Raw genomic sequence first — 21,548 nt, forward strand, 5'->3', positions numbered from 1 at the left:
TAGCCCCCTTTCATGCTGTTCTTCAATGGTCAGGACTCTCACAGGACCACTACAGAGTAGGTATTATTTGGGTGGTGGGTCATTCTCAGCACTGCAGTGACACTGACATGGTGGTGGTGTGTTAGTGTGTGTTGTGCTGGTATGAGTGGATCAGACACAGCAATGCTGATGGAGTTTTTAAACACCTCACTGTCTCTGCTGGACTGAGAATAGTCCACCAATCAAAAAAATATCCAGCCAACAGCGCCCCTTAGGCAGCGTCCTGTGACCACTGATGAAGATCTAGAAGATGACCAACTCAAACGGCAGCAATTGATGAGCGATCGTCTCTGACTTTACATCTACAAGGTGGACCAACTAGGTAGGAGTGTCTAATAGAGTGGACAGTGAGAGGACACAATATGTAAAAACTCCAGCAGCTCTGCTGTGTCTGATCCACTCATACCAGCACAACACACACTAACACACCACCACCATATCATTGTCACTGCAGTGCTGAGAATGATCCACCACAAATAATACCTACTCTGTGGTGGTCCTGTGGGGGTCCTGACGATTAAAGAACAGGTGAAAGCAGGCTAACAAAGCATGCAGAGAAACAGATGGACTACAGTCAGTAATTGTAGAACTACAAAGTGCTTCTATATGGTAAGTGGAGCTGATAACTCTACATTAATACCAACAACAATAATATGTCCAACAAGCTTATGGTCAGGTAGTCATATACTTTAGGTTGTAATTTGTACCAATTGGTATGTTTGTGAGAGGTTACACAAGTACTTAAATGTAGCACACATTGAAAAATGTCAAACAGTTACCACAGTTTCTGGAGCTGTACAACACCTACCAGATTTTTTTAGTTATCAGAATTAACTGTGTGTAGTTAAATATATAATTTACTATAACATTAATTTACATTTGTATAAATTAATTACATAAAATAATAAAGTGATGCTGTCTATACTACATGACAAAGAATAAACACTGTGCTAACCAACCATGTGCTCCACTGTATGCTAACCGAACTGCTACATGCTCCTTTTAGATGGAACCACCCCTCTTAACATTCTTTTGCTAGTGTATTTTGATTTTAAGTGCTACTTTTGGAAATAGATTCCAGATGTTACTGTGCTCTCCACAAAATCTCACTCCTTGGTTCTCTGTTGTCAACAGGGAGAACTGGAGAAACTAAATCAGTCAACAGACAACATTAACCAATGGGAAACCGAGCTGGAGGTAGGTCTGCCCTGTCTTTCCACTGCATGCCTTTTCTGCCATGTCATTGTTTCTTCTAGAACTGAAGAGAAGAAGAGAAGACCCTTATTTAACTTGCCAGTCCTCCATCATCCCCAAACCTACTAATACACACTTCTTACCAAGACTGATATCCTCTGGATTTGTGTTGAACGGAGAAAGGAAATCGTTAATCTGTATATGTGGAAATCCTGTGTGGAGTGTGGTCATTCCAGGAAGCCACAATTTCTGTAATATGTAAGAAATTATAGTTGGTGATTTTGATCAACGTTAGCTGATGTTGTACTATTAGTTAGCTCTCAGAAACATGAACAATGTTTTGTTTCATGGTTTTAACATGCTTTCGATTACAAAGAAAACATATTCATATTTTATTTTGGCATACATTCTATTAAAACCTTGCAAAACTGCAAATGCTAGTCCTAAATGTGTATGTGGGTATGATTTAAATATAGAAAACTTACCTTTTTAGGCCTATGTGATGTCTGTAAGGACAATGGCACAGTGGGTAAAGCTTTTGGGTTTGATTCCCTATTTGGACGGCCAGGATCCTTTCTGTGTGGAGTTTGCATGTTCTTTCTGTGTCCACATAACATAACAGTATGTTTTCATCAGACATCAAGGCAGGTCAAGAACTTATGAACAATCTTGTCCTTCAGTTAAAGTTTATGTAAAGAAGGATTGCTGTTTCTATTCTTTCAGATGATCAAGCAATCCAGTCTGATGTGATTTTGTCATTTGATATAAGTTAGGATCCCTTATCTAAAGTGGGTCAATCCAAACAGGGACACTCCTTGGAAAACTTGTTGTAGGAGAAAACACAGAGAACTGCCTGACCTCTAAATATCAGCTTGTCCAAACACTGTGCTAGTTTGGTCTGGTAATTGTTTGGATAAAGAATTATGCAACAGACATGGCCTTTCCGCTGCACTTGTTGTTGACCAAATATTATTCATCAAGAGCCAGGATGGCCAATGTCAAAGGATAACTCACATTCAGTCTCAGTGACGCCACATGAGAGGATGTCGGTGTCGCTGAACTAGATTGGTGCATGACCTTGCAGCAGAAGCCATCCTTCAAAACAATCAGAATTTTTATTTAGGGGCTAACTTTAATAATGAGCTTTCCTTACACTTTTCCCCCCCAGTTTAGTTGTTTCCAATTAACATTTTAGACAGTCTTGCAAGGTAGGGGCTATCATGTAGTACATGTGAACCCAGTCATCATTTTTTTCAAACTGCTGCTCAATCAACAAGCAACAAAAACTATTACAGGCACGCCAGAGTAATTCTCAATTATTCTCATATATATATAATAATAATGTTATGCATATCTGGAGTATTGTCTCTTTAATATTTTAAGAAATAATTGTATTTTTTGTACGTTCTATATTTAACTATTAGTATTTGTAGTTTTTTCCTCATAATCTTGCTCTACTCTAACCTCAGTGAAACAAAGCATCATGAAATGGTACTTACAATGTATAAATGTACATATCACCCACCCTAGCATTATAAGTATAGCCTTAAAGAGGATTTTTAATAAAAGTGAAAGCTGTCTGTTGAGGGAGATGTAGGGACTTTCTGAGGGGAATGTCATGCTCATTCATTAGCAGTGAATGTAGTTTACTAAACAAGCTCCTTTGATAAAGGCACAAAGCTTTACTGTTGAGATGTTTTATTTATTTACATTGCAGTGAATGCACCAGGAGTGGCAGGGAAGCCCCTAAGAGAGATAAATATAAACAATGAAAGGGATTCCGTAACATATACCATAGCAGCCTGGAATTCATTAGGCATGCACACTCTGTGTACAGTTCCACAGTAATTGCTGTGTTGGGCCAGGTTGTGGACACTTAGTTAATACTTTAATCTTGAAAAAAGCCAACCAATGTTATAATAATTTTAGTTTTAGTTGAAGTAATCCTGATCTTGTAATACACCTGTGTGTGATTGGCATGCAAATGCACTTTCAGTTTAGTGAGGCTTTATCTATAAATGTACAATTTATTATTAATTAAAACTCAGTTTTGTACATTTTGTTTAAATAGTTTAATTCCAAAGCACACTTATTCTTCCCCTGACAGTCTCTCCAGGTCAGCACAGAACATAGTAAGCAATACATCTAGTTTAGTTTTCCTTTTGCTCTTTAGATTAATTCTGATTTTCCCCACTCTGTAAAAGCAGATCATTTTCTAGATTACATTTCTTTAGAGGTACTAAGTCAAGTTTCTTGTATACACAGAAAATTTAATCTGTTTTGTCAACCTACAAACAGTATTTAGAAAGAGATAATAATTATGTAGTTTGAAAGTATATGGTGGCTGGCTTTAAGGGTCTTAAAAAAAAATTTTGTGCTATCATTTTCTCTTCCTGGCTGGTAGCTGTTGTAATATTCAATATGGCAGTATGCGAAATAGAGATGTAAATGATTAACATGTTAACCGCTAAGCAATCTAACAATAATAAGTTGTTAGATTAATGCTTTTAAAAATGTAATTTTAATAGATGTCCAACAGCTAATGTTTGATTTCAATTCCAATTGAGAAGCTGCAGATCTCTACAAGATAATGCCTAGTTCACACTACACAATTTTTGCCCTGATTTTCGCTCAGCGACTGGTCGGCGCTAGATTTGCCGGCTCGGGAGCAACTCTGCTCTCAATCGCTATGTTTAACTACCCAGCAACTCGATCCGAGCGCTCGGTGACCGAAGCGAGATTTCTAGCATGTCAGATATCTGAATCTGAGTGCCCGACTGGCAATGAGTGCTATGTCGAACAGCCAATGAGATTGCAAGATACGGTGTGAGAGGAAACGCAGGGGAGGAGTTGTAAAAAGGTGGGACAGGGGCATAATATAGTTTATATCAGAATACATCGGCACACACACAAGTTTTACAGTATTTCTGACCTAATCTTTCTCTACCAAACATAACTCCAACGTCACATTGCAAAAATATTTATTAACCTCCAACTCACTACAGAACAATCCATGCTGTTCATGTAGCCAAATCCACTCATTCATTTATTTTTCCTCTTTGATTTTACGCTGCACATCAGCGCACAAACTTTGATCGCTCGCTACTAGTTGACGTGCATTTTTGGACGTGGTATCATTAAAACTTTCGTCACTTCTCACGTGTGTTTTCGTGACAAAGCATAGTTTGGGAGACCAGAGAAGTTTGCCTGCGATTCCAGTTGGTGATAGATCATGTAGTGCGTGACCCCCTATCACCGATCAGTCGTGTAGTGTGAAATACACACCGACTTGAAAGACTCCCGATTACAAGAGATCCAGTCGTGTAGTGTGAACTGTACAGTGACCTGACGACTTGGAAAGTCGTGTAGTGTGAACTTGGCATAAGAATGTTGATTTGGAACACCCAGCTTTAGTGTGCATGCACCAGCTCTGTGTACTAGCACATTTTGAGTTTCTAATCTGAATTTTTTTGTAAAGTATTTATATGATTTAAATAATGAATGACAAAACTATTACACATTAAATTTACAAATGGTAAAGCTGTCTAACTGTCCACCTTGCATCACTGTGTGCATGTTAAACTCTGCACGTGGGGATCTGTGTGTAGCTTTCTTACTTAATTTATTTTTTTACAAAAATGATGTGATCATTATACATCATGTCCCAGTCTGAAACTCATAATGATCTCATAATAACTACACTAATGTTGCCAGAAAAAGCTTCAAAATTCTGACTGCATCTTCAACATGTTTAGTTAGTGCTTGTAATGAACCTTTTGCTACCGACTCTACATTCTACATTTTGATTGCTGAACTGGTCTGCTTACTGTTTTACATTACTGACATGTTCACTATAAATACACTTGTCATAATTATGTGAGACAACTTGTGTTGATATAAAACTTGTCATGTGTTTTATATTTTGATTGGACAACATATGCTTGGTTTACTATCGACTAATGATGGTCAGTTATTTGTTTAAAGAAATTGGCAATAATCTGACTGTCTGTGCATATCAGGACTCAAGGCAGAGGTTTCGTGCCGTCCTGGTGGAGGCCACGGTCAAACTCGATGAGCAGGTCAAGAAGATTGGTAAAGCCGTGGAGGAATCTAAGCCGTATTGGGAGGCACGGAGAGTGGCTAGACAGGTAAGATCACTTCTTGGAAAAATGCTTTCTTTATCTTACTGCAAACAAACAAGGATAGTGTTTCTCTTTTAGAGCTCTTAAAGGCTTCACTACTGAAGTTTGAGTGTTTTTACTTCCTGAATGCTTTGATAAAGGGTGTCTTGATCGTGTAGTCAGACTTTGATGAGCCACTCATTTTGTCTTGTTTACTCATTTATTTCCAATTTATTTTAACAGAATGATTGTCAAGCTATTTTAAATTTCAAAAGCCTTGTGAGTCAATTGTGTAAAATACTATGTTTCACAACCAGTTTACTTCATTTCCTACCCTAATCTGTCACCTAAACTGAAGCCACTGTAGAACTGTTTTTTTTATATACTGTATATGAATACCATATGAATAATAATATACCTTATTATTTTAGGATGGAAAGCACTTTAAGGCCTTACTTGAAACCAAGCGCATACATGCAAAATAATATCTAAATACTTTTTTTCTCTAACAAAATAATGATTTTTTAAAAATTAATAAATACATTCATTTTGTTCTTGATTATAGGTACAAAGTCAAAAGACCTTGAGTACATTTAAAGTATATACTTTGTATGTACACTGATCAGCCATAACAATAAAACCACCTCCTTGTTTCTACATTCACTGTCCATTTTATCAGCTTCACTTACCATATAGGAGCACTTTGTAGTTCTGTAGTCAATTACTGACTGTAGTCCATCTGTTTCTCTGCATGCTTTGTTAGCCCCCTTTCATGCTGTTCTTCAATGGTCAGGACTCTACCAGGACCACTACAGAGTAGGTATTATTTGGGTGGTGGATCATTCTCAGCACTGCAGTGACACTGACATGGTGGTGGTGTGTTAGTGTGTGTTGTGCTGGTATGAGTGGACAAGACAGCAGCGCTGCTGGAGTTTTTAATCACCTCACTGTCACTACTGGACTGAGAATAGTCCACCAACCAAAAATATCCAGCCAACAGCGCCCCGTGGGCAGCATCCTGTGACCACTGATGAAGGTCTAGAAGATGATCAACTCAAACAGCAGCAATAGATGAGCGATCGTCTCTGACTTTACATCTACAAGGTGAACCAAGTAGGTAGGAGTGTCTAATAGAGCGGACAGTGTGGGTCCTGACCATTGAAGAACAGGGTGAAAGCAGGCTAAAACAGATGGGCTACAGTCAGTAATTGTAGATCTACAAAGAGCTTCTATATGGTAAGATTTTGTAGATTATTTAACCTGAAGCGACTTAAAGCTGTTTAGAACAGGATTCAATCCAAGCTGTAGGCTTATACAATGTAAGGTTAGATGCGTTGCTGAAGGGCCCAACAGTGGCAGTTTGGTGGTGCCTAATTCCTCAGCTTTCAGATCAATAGTTCAGTATTCTGTTGTGCCACTTTAGCTTTTCAGATACCCTCCCTACAGTCTATGCAATGTCCCCCTTGCTTAACCTAGTTTCTGCATTTAGCCTGTTATAAGTGTATAGTGATATAGAGTTATTTATTCTCAACAGTACACATCTGCTTGAGTTAAAGTACTTCTCTGTCATATTGCAGCTTTGCTCAGGCTTATGCAAAAAGAGCTATTTTTGAGGATGGTTCAGTCTCACAGTGCTGGTGTGCACGTGTGCGCTGGCTGTGCTATATATAGAGAGATGGCTGGTGCTAATTAGTGTAACTCATATTCAGAATAACTCCTTATTGCAGGTTTTATGCTTGAAAAAGTGATTATCGCCTTCTTGAGAGCAAATTAGTGATTAGTTGCTAAATGCTATTTAACGACTGACATCTCACTGACGTAAAATTCTACTGAAACTGCATCTCACAGTTAGTCTTGGGGACTAGGCTTGCTATAATGTAATTCAGTTCCTCTGAATAATGTGATGATTACCTCACATCTGTTACCATCAGTACATCTGTTTCTTAATTTTGGTAAATACACATAACCACCCATAATAGTAAAAACATTTTACTATTATATAAACACATTTATAATTTAATGGCTGTAATACACTCCAAAAAATTAGGACTCAGGGATGGTTAGCACTGTGTTCTATCAGCTTTTCTATTACTGAAAACACAAACTGTTGCAGCTTTGCAGTTGGAATTTTTCTCTATTCTTGCTTGATACAAGGCAAGCAGCTGTAAACTGCCATCTCCAGAAGTCTCCACAAATGTTTGATGGGTTTTAGGTCTGGGCTTTGGCTGGGTCACACAAGGACATTCAGAGACTGAGGCCCCTAATCCACTCCACTCTGTTTTGGCAGAATGCTTTGTGTCCTTGTTATGTATAATGAACGGTTTTCCCAGTCTGAGTTTGCATGAACTCTTAAGGAAGCTCTCTTTAAGGATGTTCATGTATTTGGCTGTATTCATATGTTCTCTGCCTGAAGAGTTCAGTTTGTGCGTCTGCCTGTTTGAACATTTGAATCTCTTGTAGATTTGTGTTCTTGGACTGTTTTCTACTTAAACTAGAGTTGGGAAATGTTTACTGTGGAAGCACTTCTGTAAGTCGCTCTGGATAAGGGTATAAGTTATAAGTTATAAGTCTAGGTCATACTATAACTTGAAGGAACATGTAGTCCATTACCTATGTGAACAAGCTTAGTGATTGTGTAATGCTGTTCAAGAGCAATGTAATGTGACCCATGTTAACCTCATGTTCTTGTCCTCTAACCATAATATCCTCTAAATACCAGTTTGACTGTCTGCCCTTCTGTCTTTGTAGCACATGTAGGGTTTATACTTCCACTGCTGGGTCACTTGTACAGGGGGCTTGGTACATGACCAGCTGTCACTCATAGACGGGGGCTCGAACACCAACTCCCTCTTTCCATCGAATCACAATTCAGTATTCAGTCACGCCAGTGTAAAAACCTGGGTGACATTAACAGTCTCACAAATAGTACACATAGATCATTAGATCTAGAAATACGTTCTTCCTAATTTATACTTGTCAAAAGCAGTAGTACATAGTATATGTATTGAATATCATTGGCTGTTTCTTTAGATTTCATTCATTTTAGATAGATACATGTCATGAGTAGATATATACTGTACACATACAGTGTATGGCCAAAAGTATGCGGACACTTCTCCTAATTATTGGGTTCAAGTGTGTCTGCCACACCCACTGCTAACAGGCATATAAAATCAGCTATATAAAATACTTTGTAGCAACAATATGGTAGGTACATGGATGGATAGATCGAGTAGGACACAGGGTTAGAGTCAAGGATGGATAGATGAGTAGGTAGGTTGGTGGGTAGATAGATATATGTGGGACAAACAAAACCATACAGACCATTGCATGGATTTATGTATGTTTTATTTATGTATAAATTGTATTGTATATGTATATAATTAGGGGTGTCCACATACTTTTTGGCAATTATAGTGCATTATAGTGAATATGAATACAAGTTGCTTTGTTGGACATAGCTGCATGTTCTATATCTGTATATAGAAAAGGTATGTATAGTAAAGGTGTTTAAATAAATTACTGGTATTCATGTGGTCTGACAAAACCAACTTACACCAAAAGAGCAGCGTGTTAAAATTGAAAAGAAGTGTTAGTCTTTTCTAATTGGATATTGGAGGTGATTATATATAAACTGACAGTGCAAACTGCCATAGCCAGCCTGCCAGTCATTGACTGATAGTGATGTGACATCTGTTCATGATCGCAAGCCAAGTGAACAAATATATATACGATATAAGACATTGTATGTAATATTATAAGCCGATTAAACATCTGTCATTCCCACCATTGAAGTCTCTGTATATGAGAGGACAGACCAGTTTTTTTTTTCTTGTTGACTACAAATAAAAGGAAGCATGACCTATTTTCTGTTTGCTAAAACAGAGCAGTTTGGCCTTCGTGATTGCTTTAACAGACCTAGCCTAGATGAGCCTTGCCTGTTTCCTGCTGCTAGCTGGCCAGCTGCACACACACAATCTATCTGAAAGACCAGGGGGAAGTCATGATCTCATAGCTACAGTCCCCTCACTACAGTGATGCTTTACTAGTTCTCCTTTCTTCCACATCAAACCTTGACATACTTCCACTTTCTCTTTTTTCTCTCTAATCAAACCTAGAATCACTTCTGCACCACCCATATGTGACTAGTGCTAACTCAACTGAGTGGCTAGGGTTCGATCCCCAGGTGGGGCGGTCCGGGTCCTTTCTGTGTGGAGTTTGTATGTTCTCCCTGTGTCTGCATGGGTTTACTCCGGGAGCTCCGGTTTCCTCCCACAGTCTAAAGACATGCAAGTGAGGTGAATTGGAGACACTAAATTGTCCATGACTGTGTTTGAAATAACCTTTTGAACTGATGAACCTTGTGTAATGAGTAGCTACTGTTTCCGGTCATGAATGTAACCAAAAAGTGTAAAACATGATGTTAAAATCCTAATAAACAAACCATCACACAAGCAAAAAAACCTTGCATAATGTGGCAAATTTGGCAAGACATTGCTTAAGTCCATTACACTATATTTAAGTGTAAATACAAATACACATTAAGAAAGAACAAGAATGATCATCATGCATACTCAACTCAACAAATGTAAGTGCATGTCCCTTCAATTAGTAATGTAATTACTTAATGTTTTGTTAGGAAAGTTAAGCTGGTTTAAAATGCTTAGTTTGTGTAAATATGTCAGTAAACTACATCAACGGAACATTTATTGCTGAGATTATTTACTTATCAAGTGTTTTTTTTACATATAATCCCTCAATATGGTGTTACGATTTTGTTAACAGTATATACTTTATTTGTCTTGTTAACTCTGCAATCGTCCCAAAATTTTAAGGTCTGCAGCGCATTGTAAGGTCTACAGTGCATTTAGACCTTGCCTGAGAAACTTGTGAGGTAATGGACTGCCCACCTTACCTCATCATTGTTTTAGAAATGATGCTGCATGATTTGCCACATCCTGATCATGTGGTTTCAGTATGGTCTTTCTGGCTTTTCTCAGAAACGGAGGTGTCTGCTGCCAGTTTATCAATGATGCAACGTGGGACGTTACTTGAAATGTGTTGGTTGGGGGTAAAAAGTGCAGGGGGAAATATGCAAGGTCTTACCTGCTTGATAGCAACAGCAAGCTAGGAGTGAGCTGCATTTGTATGGTTATAGATGAGACTGTGGAATGCTATAGCCTTGGTTATGAATACAACAGTAGCCTAAACAATTTATCTGTAAGTGGCCTTCATTTGGGTCACAGCTGAGGGGAAGAAGGCAGTCTGTTAATACATGAATCCCATTTAGAATATTTACTGTATAATGCTCTGCATATGCTCAGTGTATGACATTCATAAAATCTGAGGTGACTTCACAGTGATACATTGAGTTAGTGACTAGGTTTTTCTGTGCAGCTCTACAGCTCAATTTAAATGAGGTGGGTGGTTTCCTTACCTTTTTGTGAGGTGAATAAACTTACATTAAGCATTAAGGCTGCCACAACAGAAGTAGGTCAGGGAGTAGTAAGTCAAGTACTCTGCAGTGGGTTATTACACATTCCAGTGTGGAACCAACATTTCTAATGAAACATCTGCTCAGAATAAATTCCAGTAAAAATAGGTTAAAGCTAGCAGAGAAATGCTGATTCAAATAATATCAGAGCAAAATCCCTTGAGATAAAGTTTCACATTTTCTTATACATGCTTCTTCAAAGAAGACATCTGATGTGTCTAAAATGCAGCTCATGCAATCTTACTGGAGAAATAACTGGATCTGGGCACTGTGCTAACAGGCCCCAGTACACATGAAAAAACAATTGCCTGCAATTTGATCAGTTTTCATATCAACCTTCCCCATCTAGAAAGCATCCAAATTTGTTCCTGGGCATGGATGGATATGGCATCAGCAGGATTAAATTTAAGATATTTTACACAGTAAAGTAACAAGCTCAGAATCAAATAATTTGCTAAGTGATACTGTTGTGAAATTTCACTCATACTTGATCAGAACACAGAGCTAGAATAAATTCCAGTGCTGTCCAAAGTGGGTGCAATGGTGCTGTAGAATATGCCAATAATGTCATTTTTTTAATCTGGTAATATACTATAAAAATTATACATTATATTTTATTATATTATATGTTTTGCAGCTATAATTCCTAAATCCAGACATCTTTTAAATGACCAATTTACATAAATACATACATTATAATGATAATATAATCTATAATCTATAATCTATAATCTTGTTTCAGATGGTGCACTTTTACATATAGTAAAATGTTTAATTAACTTTTTTTTTTTAGCATTTGTGCCAAGCCTCATATCCACTGCCTGGATCACTGCTTAAACATTCAAAGAGTTATAGTGAATCTTTGAATTCCTGATAACAGTGTGATATGTCCCCCATTTCTACTGATCTAGCCAAGAAATTAGAGCTAAGCTCTAAATACAAAACTGTGCTGTATATGTAATTTACATTGTACCCAAAACCAATTGGGATATTTGTGTAGGTTATATCATTGCGAAAAAAAAGCACTCTAACATATGTTTAGGATGATTAGTGATCTACCTAATGGAATTTAACTAGTTATGCATATTAACAAGTAATATATTTTTCTACTACTATTACTACTACTACTACTTACATGGTTACAGATTAAGCATGCCGTGTTCAGTTAAATAATTTTTTGGTGTTCTCTGACCTGAAATGTAAAAACCTAGACTTAATCGAGGGACACATTTAGGGCCATTAATATTGCTGTACTAACTAACAAAATGATTACAAACCACTGTAAACCAAAAACAATAAAAACCTGTTATGGTTTTTCTGTTTCACTGTTTCCACGTCAGCAGGGCATATGATCAGTTCTTGAACACTTAGTATACATGAGAAAGCGCAGCCCCTGCACTTTACTAAAAACATGAGTTACTCCCAAAACAGTCACATATAAGGGGAACAGGAATGGAGGACAAAGGTTAGTACTTTCTCAGGCTTCCTTTTAAGTGTGTTTGGTCAGCACTGACCTTGGATGCCACTTCCCAAGAAAAAAGCCCTCACCAGCATAATTCACCCCAGTTATTGGTGTACATGTTGCCAGAGGCCACTGTTTACATGTGCTCAATATTTTTCTGTTTAGTACATGGGACTGTGAAAATGACATTTTAGGCCAATCGCTGGTAAAAGTTTGGTTGTTTGTAACATACAGAATAATCCTTGTGTATTGAAGTTGGTGAGGTAAAACACCAGGTGGGGGCTTAAACATAAATGTTATATAATGGCAGTTTCATGTTCAGCATTACATGTCCATTATTCAGGTCACAGTGTTTTAGGCAAGTCTGAATGTTTCTTTTTAACAAACTTACACCACGGCACAAATGTAAAGCACAGAAATATGACTATGGCTGCAGACTTTAAAAAAGCTACACCCTCCCTTGTTGAAACTCTGAAAGGTTCACTGTGTAGAAGTAGAAATTCATGACCATTTGGAATTTCAACATAAAGTTTAAGGTTAAACTGTTGTTGCTAATGGATGTTCCCATGTCAAAACAGGGCAGAAATTGAACAAACAAAGCCTGACCCATTCTACTGTCTGTGTTTGTGTATGGAGACTGCATGGCATAATGCTTCATGCACCTGATTGTAATGTGTGCTGCTAAAATAGATTAATACAATGTACATCAGTTGCTACTTTGAGTACATCCATTTAGAAGAGGGCGTTGATCTAAATGCTTTTCATCATATGTTTGAAACAATCCTACACATGACTGTTGTGTGTTTCCCCCCACTGAGTCCAATAGTGTGCATCACTTCAGAATGAACCTCACACAATGATGTTCTGAACCCTGATGTGTATTGTTATAGAAAAATGAACGTATTATTTGACAACGCCTCTGCTTGTAAATGATGGTGAATGAACAAAGTGCTGCTGTATAATAATCTGTGTGGCATTGTGCATAGCTCTGGCTACCCACCATGACAGTAGGTCTCTGCATCATCTTCAGGACAAAATATATTCGTCATCTGTTGAACTGTGGACTGCTTGCTTCAGTTTTGACAAATTAAGAAAATCAGTCAATGGAAGCGTGTAAACGTTGGTACATGTAGAAATAGAGACGTAGGAGGTCAGGAAAGTCAAGCCCTCACAGCCCAGAATCCATAATTCTCAGATAATAACAGATTGGCCCTAAGGCTGGGTTTATGCCAGGTCAGATGCTTTAAAAGAAATCGTGTTTAGTTAGTAGTTTTGGGATTTTTTTTTGATGAGGTGGGTGAAGTGTCAACTAGAGCTGGGTATTTAGTTAATCCAAACTCTTGTATTATAGCATTGAGAGTGGAGAGCCTGTATAGATCATGCTCAGCATTTTATAAGGGAAAGCACTTTCCTAAAATCCGAGGCTGCTCCTCAGCTTAATGTGCCAGTTTTTCTTATGAATTCGTCAGCAGGAGATATCACTGAATAATTCACAAGAGTCTTATAGTGTAGCTTATTAGAGAGGATGAATACACCAATATGCCTAAAATCATACAGTATATAAAACCTTGATAATAATATTAAGATACATAACAAGAAGTACATTATACGGACCTTAATTTTACTGAACGATTTTAGGATATATTGAAACTTCAACAGAGCAATTGAGGCATTTTCGTCCAAATACTTGTTTGACTAAATGGACAGACACACTCCAAAATCTTGTGGAAAGCCTTCCCATAAATGTACTGCTTACGCTTAAAAAAATCTAAGCATATATGTAGTTCATTGGGATTCCATAGCCAAACAGCTAATCAAGATCAAGCCTAAGATCATCATATGCAATACTATGCTTTGTTGGGAGTGTCCTCTTTCCTTTCTGGAAGAAGTTCCTGGCTACAAAAGGTTGAAGAAACCCCTGCTTTGTAGTTTTTCTGTGTTTAGGAAATGGCAAAAAGGAAATACCAAGTGAATTCCACAGAGGCTTGAAGATGGAGATTAAGCTTTGTTATCTGAATGGGGCATGTTTCAACACTGGCTCAGAGTTGCCCTGACGCTCTCCCTTTATCTCCCCCTCAGGCACAGGTGGAGGCTCAGAGGGCAACGCAAGAGTTCCAGAGAGCCATAGAGATCCTGCGTGCAGCAAAAGAGACCATCGCGCTAGCTGAGGAGAGGCTGCTGGAGGAGGACAGTCGTCAGTTTGACTCAGCCTGGCAGGAGATGCTCAACCACGCCACCCAGAGGGTGAGACATGAAATGCCAGGGAGTTTATTGGTCCCTAATAAATAATTGCCAATACTGTTTAATCAAGTTTTCCATATTTCGGCTCTGTAAACATTAAAGCACAGACTAGCTTATAAAGAAGTAAATTTTTGTTGGAAACAAAAGGGTGGGAGGAGTAGTAATTGGTCGTGACTGAGAGTGGCTTATAGTCTGGATTTAGCAGCATCTGATTTCCACCTTTTTGAACTGCTCAAAGAAGCTTTAAGGGGAAGAAGATTGTTATATGGTGATGATGTGAAAGCAGCGGTGCATCAGTGGCTACACGCTCAACCAAAAACATTATTGCTGATGGCATTAAAAAGTTGGTACGACGCTGATTAAAATGCATCGGAAGGTGACTGTAGTCACCTGTAATCTGTAATCCTTAATAAATAGAATTTAATAAAAAAAGCCCTTACCAGCCCTTTTTGAAGAACCCTCATATTACATAAAGCTGTGCAATATTTTATCTGCTGAACCAGTTACTAAGCAGCACAACTACATAGTCATAGTCATATTGTTCTAACTTACAAGTCTTTGTTGGATGATGTAGGTGATGGAGGCAGAGCAGAGCCGGACCCGCAGTGAAGTGGAGCACAGGGAAACAGCTGCCAAATACAACGCTGCCATAAGCCACATGAGACAGCTGGAAAAGAAACTGAAACGTACCATCAACAAGTCACGGTTAGTAAAACCGTCTTTTGCACTGTAATCTCACATTCAACACAAAAAAAGGATAAAAAATGATGCCAGAATATTTTTGGTGGCACAGTGGCTCATGTGTGGATTGTACATATTTTACCCATGGTTTGCTTTGTTGGTGGCGACTCTTTATTGCCCCAAGGTGCAAGGTGCTTATTTTGCATTGTCCCAAATTGGATATAATGTATTCAATTTCCATACACTCTGTGCCCTTTGCCACTTTTGGCAACTCCCACACTGGCAAAAGAGGGCATCAGGATAGCACATGCCTCCTCTGACAAATGTAAACCTGCAAATCTTTACAGAGGACTGTGCTGCTCTTTCCATGTTTAATCAACACTCACTCAAGACAGCAGAAAGAACTAGTGCAGTGGTAAAAAAGGTAAAACCCTAGCACTCTGACACAGTTCATTGTGTCTGGTAAGCACTTGGCGAGGCTGGTGGCACCACCAAGACTATTAACCATGCTATTTAGAACAATGTGGTAAGTGGTGAACTTTCAACCCAGAACTCATTATCTTTGTCCTTGGTAGTATTTGTGTAGAGAAGTGCTGAGTATTTTTTTGCTCTTTGTTTTCCTTGCTCCAACCCAGGCCTCTCTTTTTCTTTGTTTCTGTTTTTGTGGGTGCTGGCTGATGTATTCCAGATGTGCTGCCCCCTCTCCCTCCCTCCCTCCCGCTTGCTCTCTGAGCTCAGAAATGCAGTGTTACCATGCCAACTCTGTTCTGCGCCTACAGTTCTTGTTAACTAAAACTTTTTTTCGGGTTTTCCTCCCACAGGCCATACTTCGAATTAAAGTCCAAATACTATCTCCAGCTGGAGGTAGGTAAATTTTCCTCATTTTTGTCATGCTTCATGCTTAAATGTCTGGCAGAATAAGCAGTTCCTTTTAAAATGAAAAGGTTTCAGTGCAGAATTCTGATTGTCAGTGTTATTTAGCCAATGGTTAAGTTTGGTTTTTGGCATGAAAACAACTTGTAGTGTATATTTATGTGGTTTGGTAGAGGGTATGTGGTAAATGTATACCCATGTCTCACAACAGGGATGCAAATTTTGCTAATTGTTTTTAACAAACTGTCATTAGTCGATGGTTAACTGCTAACTGAAAAGCTATATCAAAATATAAAACAAATCACTCATTGTTTCTTATCACTAATTGTTTACTTTATTTAACAAGTAGAGCATAACATGGTCAGCGTGGCAGTAATATAGAACAGTAAGATGAACAAACACAGTGAACAGAACCAGTTCAACATTTAGAATGTAGATTTTGAGTAGGGTAAGTAAGTGTTAATTACAAGCGCTAAATAAATATTATAATCATAATTAATAAAGAAGAAGCTGGTATATTATAATTCTATAACAGTTTAAAAGACCGAGCTGGTGTATGCACACCACATTAAGGGTGGCTAAGAATGTGTTTTAAATCTGCACTCTGTACAGACTGTATGCTCTCTATTGGAATAAAACATTATCGGTTAACTGGTTAATCAGTGCAGTGGTAGCTTAGTGGTTAAGGTACTTGACTAGTTATTCAAGGGTATTCAAGGGTTGCAGGTTCATGCCCCATCACTGCCAAGTTTGGATTTAATGAAAATTGTAAGTCGCTTTGGATAAAAGCACCTGCTAAATGCTGAAAATGTAATCACTGACATTGCTATCTTAGACTATAATTAAGTGGAAAATAACTGGAAATAGTAACAACATTTTATAATACCTAGAGCCCTACCAAGTAATATACATTTATAAAAAGCTTATAAATGTTAGTTTGTGCTTTTACAGGATATTCCTGATCAGATTGCTTTTTTTAATCCCTGCAGCAACTTAAAAGGAGGGTGGATGAGCGACAGGCTAAGCTGACCCAGGCCAAAGAAGAGTACAGGACAGCCCTTCGCAACCTGGAGACGATTTCAGATGAAATCCACGCCCGTAGGCGCCTCACAGCCATGGGGCCACGAGGCTGTGGAGTGGGGGCAGAGAAAGATGCAGGACCCGGGGATGACGTTAGCTTCAACATGGAGTCAGACGGGATATCAAGTAAGTTTTCCATTTAGTGTTGACTGGAGTTTAACTTGTCTTGAGTTATTGAGTTTGAATGAACCCAGGACCTTACATCAGTAGAAATAACATTTATGGGCAGCTAATTTCATTAGAAAAAAAGCACAAAAACATGGTTTAAGAGAACTACTTTGTGAACAACTGTGAACAAGTCCAGTTGGTTTAAAGCATGCCGCTTTACTTGTCATTTACATGAAGTACTTTGTCACACTGCTGTCTTTGCCAAATTTGCATTGCTATCGGTATAAAATCCAAGACTAGAATTACTTTAAATCTATCACTAGTTACTTTTATATAGAGGGTATATTCTCAGCCTATTCCAGTGTTTTAAAATAAAATCTGATATCTAAATAATTTAGATATCCTTTTTTTGTCATATATACATATACAGTTGTACAGTACAATGAAATTCTTTCTTCGCATATCCCAGCTTGTTTGGAAGCTGGGGTCAGAGCGCAGGGTCAGCCATCGTACGGCGCCCCTGGAGCAGACAGGGTTAAGGGACCCAACAGTGGCTGCATAGCAGAGCCTGGATTTGAACCGCCAAACTTCCGGTTGATAACCCAAAGCTCTACCCACTAGGCTACCACTGTTCCAAATAAATGAACTAATTAAATAATTCATGTGAAATATTTGACATTTAAATCCTGAATCAAACCCTCCCCTGTGTGTTTCAGTGATGTCTATGACTTTTGAAGAAGACAACTGTAATGGCACTACATCAGAAGAAGACCCAGAAACCCAATCCACTTGCAGCATGAGCTCCAGCTCTGGCCCTCTGGATGTGCCATGCCCTTACGTCCCCTCCACTACATACTCACTACTGTCCTCCTCCTGCCCCTTCCCTTCTCCCACATCTTCTGGTTTATTCTCTTCCTGCTCCAAGGATGCGGAGCTGCCCAGTCCGGACTCTCTGGAGGGCTTCGGTCTCATCTCACCTGTGTTGGGGCCACGCAGCGAGTGCAGTGGTGCCTCGTCACCTGAATGTGACCAGGAAAGAGGTGACAACCTTAATTGTTTGCATTATTTAGCTAATAACTTATAGTAATAACTGAGCGCAATGTTTATGTGCTTTTAATGTTGTGGCAACAATTTGGAAAATGCCCTTTTAATAATAATAATAATAATAATTTATATAATTTCTGTTCCAGCATGACTGTACCCCTTTGCACAATGATTGTGAGTCAGGCCTTCTCATTCAGTATCAGTGCCTGACCTTATAAATACCCTTTTGACTGAATGGGAACAACTTCACACAGACACACTTCAAATCTTGTGTTCTCAGAAAAGTAGATGCTGTTACAGCTGCATGTCCTGTTATTGCCAATGGTTTCAAAATAAAATGCCCAACAAGCTGGTCATGGTCATGGTGTCCACATGATCTTGACCATATGTTGTATCTTATATAGGTGGTGAGGGTCTCACAGATGTATACTTCAAAGTCTAGAGAAACAGTCAATTTTAAGGTCTAGGTCACTAACAGGGGTACATCTAATATGTTGTATTTGATAGAAAATAACATGCTGGATATGTAGCTAAACTACTTTATAATACGATACAAAAAGACAAAATTCAGTTGGTTGAAACACTTCAGATGGAAAAGCAAAACCGATTTAAAAAGGTTTTTTGTAGTTACCTATTGACCAGGTTTCATGCTAACTATGCGTGTGTGTGTGTTTAGGTGAAAGGGCCGAAGGCGCTGAAGGAAAACAAGTAAACACTACAAAGATTAGCAGTCAAAAAAACACCACGCTTGAAAAAACAGTCAGCCGTCTGTCTCTGGAGCACGCGAACGAAAACAAGACGGAGAATACAACATTCACTACCGCTGCTCCTTTGCTGCTACTAAACTCTGTTTAGACTAAAAGGAGGACCTGATCGTTCTATGAACAAACATAGCTCTACAGTACTTGAGTGGTGTCAAAAGAACCTTTGTATCTCACCCTACCCCCTACCTCTATGGAGACCTCATCGAGGAGGGGAGGGAACAGTTTTAACATAGAACCTGAAGATGGTGAAGCAGAACTGTGTATGCGTACACTTGACCGGTTGTGCACTGGCTGTTTTGGCTACAAAACCGATGGCCACGTCTTCCTAATAAGCATATCGCATTATCAGACTGTGTTGTTTGTGTTGACCGTTTCAGTGTTAATTAATGTATAAGTTTTGTGTTTGTATAGTTGTGTCCCAGCAGCTATGCTGCCTGTGTATTTAATCCTTCCTGTTACTACAAAACTAAAGTAGAAGAGATCTATATTTATATTCAGTCGTTATCGTAACTGACCTGTGTGTTATAACAGCACATTTTTGTGTAACTACGTATTAAACTTAGGCTTATGTTGTAAGCTGGACCATCCTTAATGTGTTATCCTTTCACTACCAGCAATATCTCCTCACATATACCACTGACAACCAGGAGTACACTATATGGTCAAAAGTATGTGACCATCCCTCCTAATTACTGAGGTCAGGTGTTTCAGCCAAACCAATAGCTAGTATGTTTTAACAAGTAATTGTATAAAAACCTCACTTTTAACACGAGTGTGTCCTTGTGCACAAATAGAGGTCGATAAAGACATGGTTTGAATAGTTAGGTGTTGAGAACCACCAGTGGACTACACACAACCCCCTACCTCAACCCCATAAAATCCCTTTGGAATTAGCTGGCAAATCAAATGTGAGTTGGGCCTTTTATTCCAATATCAGCACCTGACCTTACAAATACTTGTACAAATAAATAGCAGAGGGCAGAATTCACAAAGAACCTAATCGTATCACTTCTTTTTTCAAACTAAAATTTAGTGTTAAAATTATAAAAGTAACATTTTCATATATTCTATCAGAGACATAAAGCAAAAATACACCATTTTCAGACAATCAGGGTGGCCAAAAGACATCCTGTGTGTTTTGGGAGCTGGCAAGAAACTATTTTAAAAGAAGGAAACCCTCAAGGACATGGGACAACATGACTGTGGACAAAGGGCAAGTGAATTACATGGTAAGTGTGTCATGCAACCAACAAAGTTTATCAGACTGCACAAATGAATGGGTATACCCAAAATTATGACGTTGCAAAAATATTAGTTACATTCAGATGTGTAAGATTGTTAGTCCTAACTGAAAAAGTCAGCATGTCATAACAAATGAAATTGAAATTGAAAGTTTTTGTAATATTGGAAGTAATCTAATTATTCAAAAGGTCATGTGGACAACAATCTTCAATTACCCTAATCTAATTAAGCCAATACTTGTATTATCAGTAGGGCAGTTGTAGCCTAGTGGTTAAGGTACTGGACTAGTAATCGAAAGGTTGCTGGTTTAAGCCCCACCGGTGCCAGGTTGCCACTGTTGGGCCCTTGAGCCAGGCCCTTAACCCTCAATTGTTTAGACAGTATACTGTCACAGTACTGTAAGTTGCTTTGGATAAAAGCGTCTGCTAAATGCTGAAAATGTAAAATGAGATATGAACAAGATGCCTTGTATTTGGGTCATTAAATCTATGCAGACGCATTATTCTGATTTCTACAGTTTTTGTTTTTTAGGAGGTTGTACAGGGCACTAGAAAGTGTGTGTAATACAGTATTTATTAGGATTTTAACGTCATGTTTTACACACTTTGGTTCATTCATGACAAAAGCAGTAGATTTATCATTTCACAAGATTAATGTCAAACACAGATATGGACAATTTTGTATCTCTAATTCACCTTACTTGTATGTCTTTGGACTGTGGGAGGAAACCGGAGCTCCCGGAGGAAACCCACGCAGACACGGGGAGAACATCACACAGTTTGTTTGTTTGTTTATTAGGATTTCAACCATGTTTTACACACTTTGGTTACATTCATGACAGGAACAGTAGTTACTCATTACACAAGATTCATCAGTTCACAAGTTTAATATTGAACACAGTCATGGACAATTTTGTATCTCCAATTCACCTCACTTGCATGTTTTTGGACTGTGGGAGGAAACCGGAGCTCCCGGAGTAAACACACGCAGACACGGGGAGAACATGCAAACTCCACACAGAAAGGACCACACCGGCCCACCTGGGGATCGAACCCAGGACCTTCTTGCTGTGAGGCGACAGTGCTACCCACTGAGCCACCGTGCCGCCCCTCCACACAGAAAAGGACCCGGACCACTCCACCTGGTGATCAAACCGAGGACCTACTTGCTGTGCTGTGAGGCGACAGTGCCACCCACTGAGTAAA

The 21,548-nt window shown here is 38.7% G+C and overlaps 1 protein-coding gene across 1 annotated transcript in view; it reads left to right on the top strand.

The window, feature by feature from the left end:
* Positions 1 to 19,688, top strand: part of sh3bp5a (SH3-domain binding protein 5a (BTK-associated)) — a 21,102-nt gene extending 1,414 nt beyond the window's left edge. Inside the window, exons 2-9 of the mRNA XM_062990798.1 lie at positions 1,174 to 1,236; positions 5,253 to 5,381; positions 14,390 to 14,554; positions 15,126 to 15,256; positions 16,054 to 16,096; positions 17,095 to 17,311; positions 18,010 to 18,333; positions 19,014 to 19,688. Of these exons, the coding sequence (XP_062846868.1) occupies positions 1,174 to 1,236; positions 5,253 to 5,381; positions 14,390 to 14,554; positions 15,126 to 15,256; positions 16,054 to 16,096; positions 17,095 to 17,311; positions 18,010 to 18,333; positions 19,014 to 19,192 (1,251 nt within the window). The 3' untranslated portion in view covers positions 19,193 to 19,688. The remainder of the gene's footprint in view (positions 1 to 1,173; positions 1,237 to 5,252; positions 5,382 to 14,389; positions 14,555 to 15,125; positions 15,257 to 16,053; positions 16,097 to 17,094; positions 17,312 to 18,009; positions 18,334 to 19,013) is intronic.
* Positions 19,689 to 21,548: the final 1,860 nt, after the last annotated feature.

The sequence above is a fragment of the Trichomycterus rosablanca genome, chromosome 2 (assembly GCF_030014385.1).
Source record: "Trichomycterus rosablanca isolate fTriRos1 chromosome 2, fTriRos1.hap1, whole genome shotgun sequence".
NCBI lineage: Eukaryota > Metazoa > Chordata > Actinopteri > Siluriformes > Trichomycteridae > Trichomycterus > Trichomycterus rosablanca.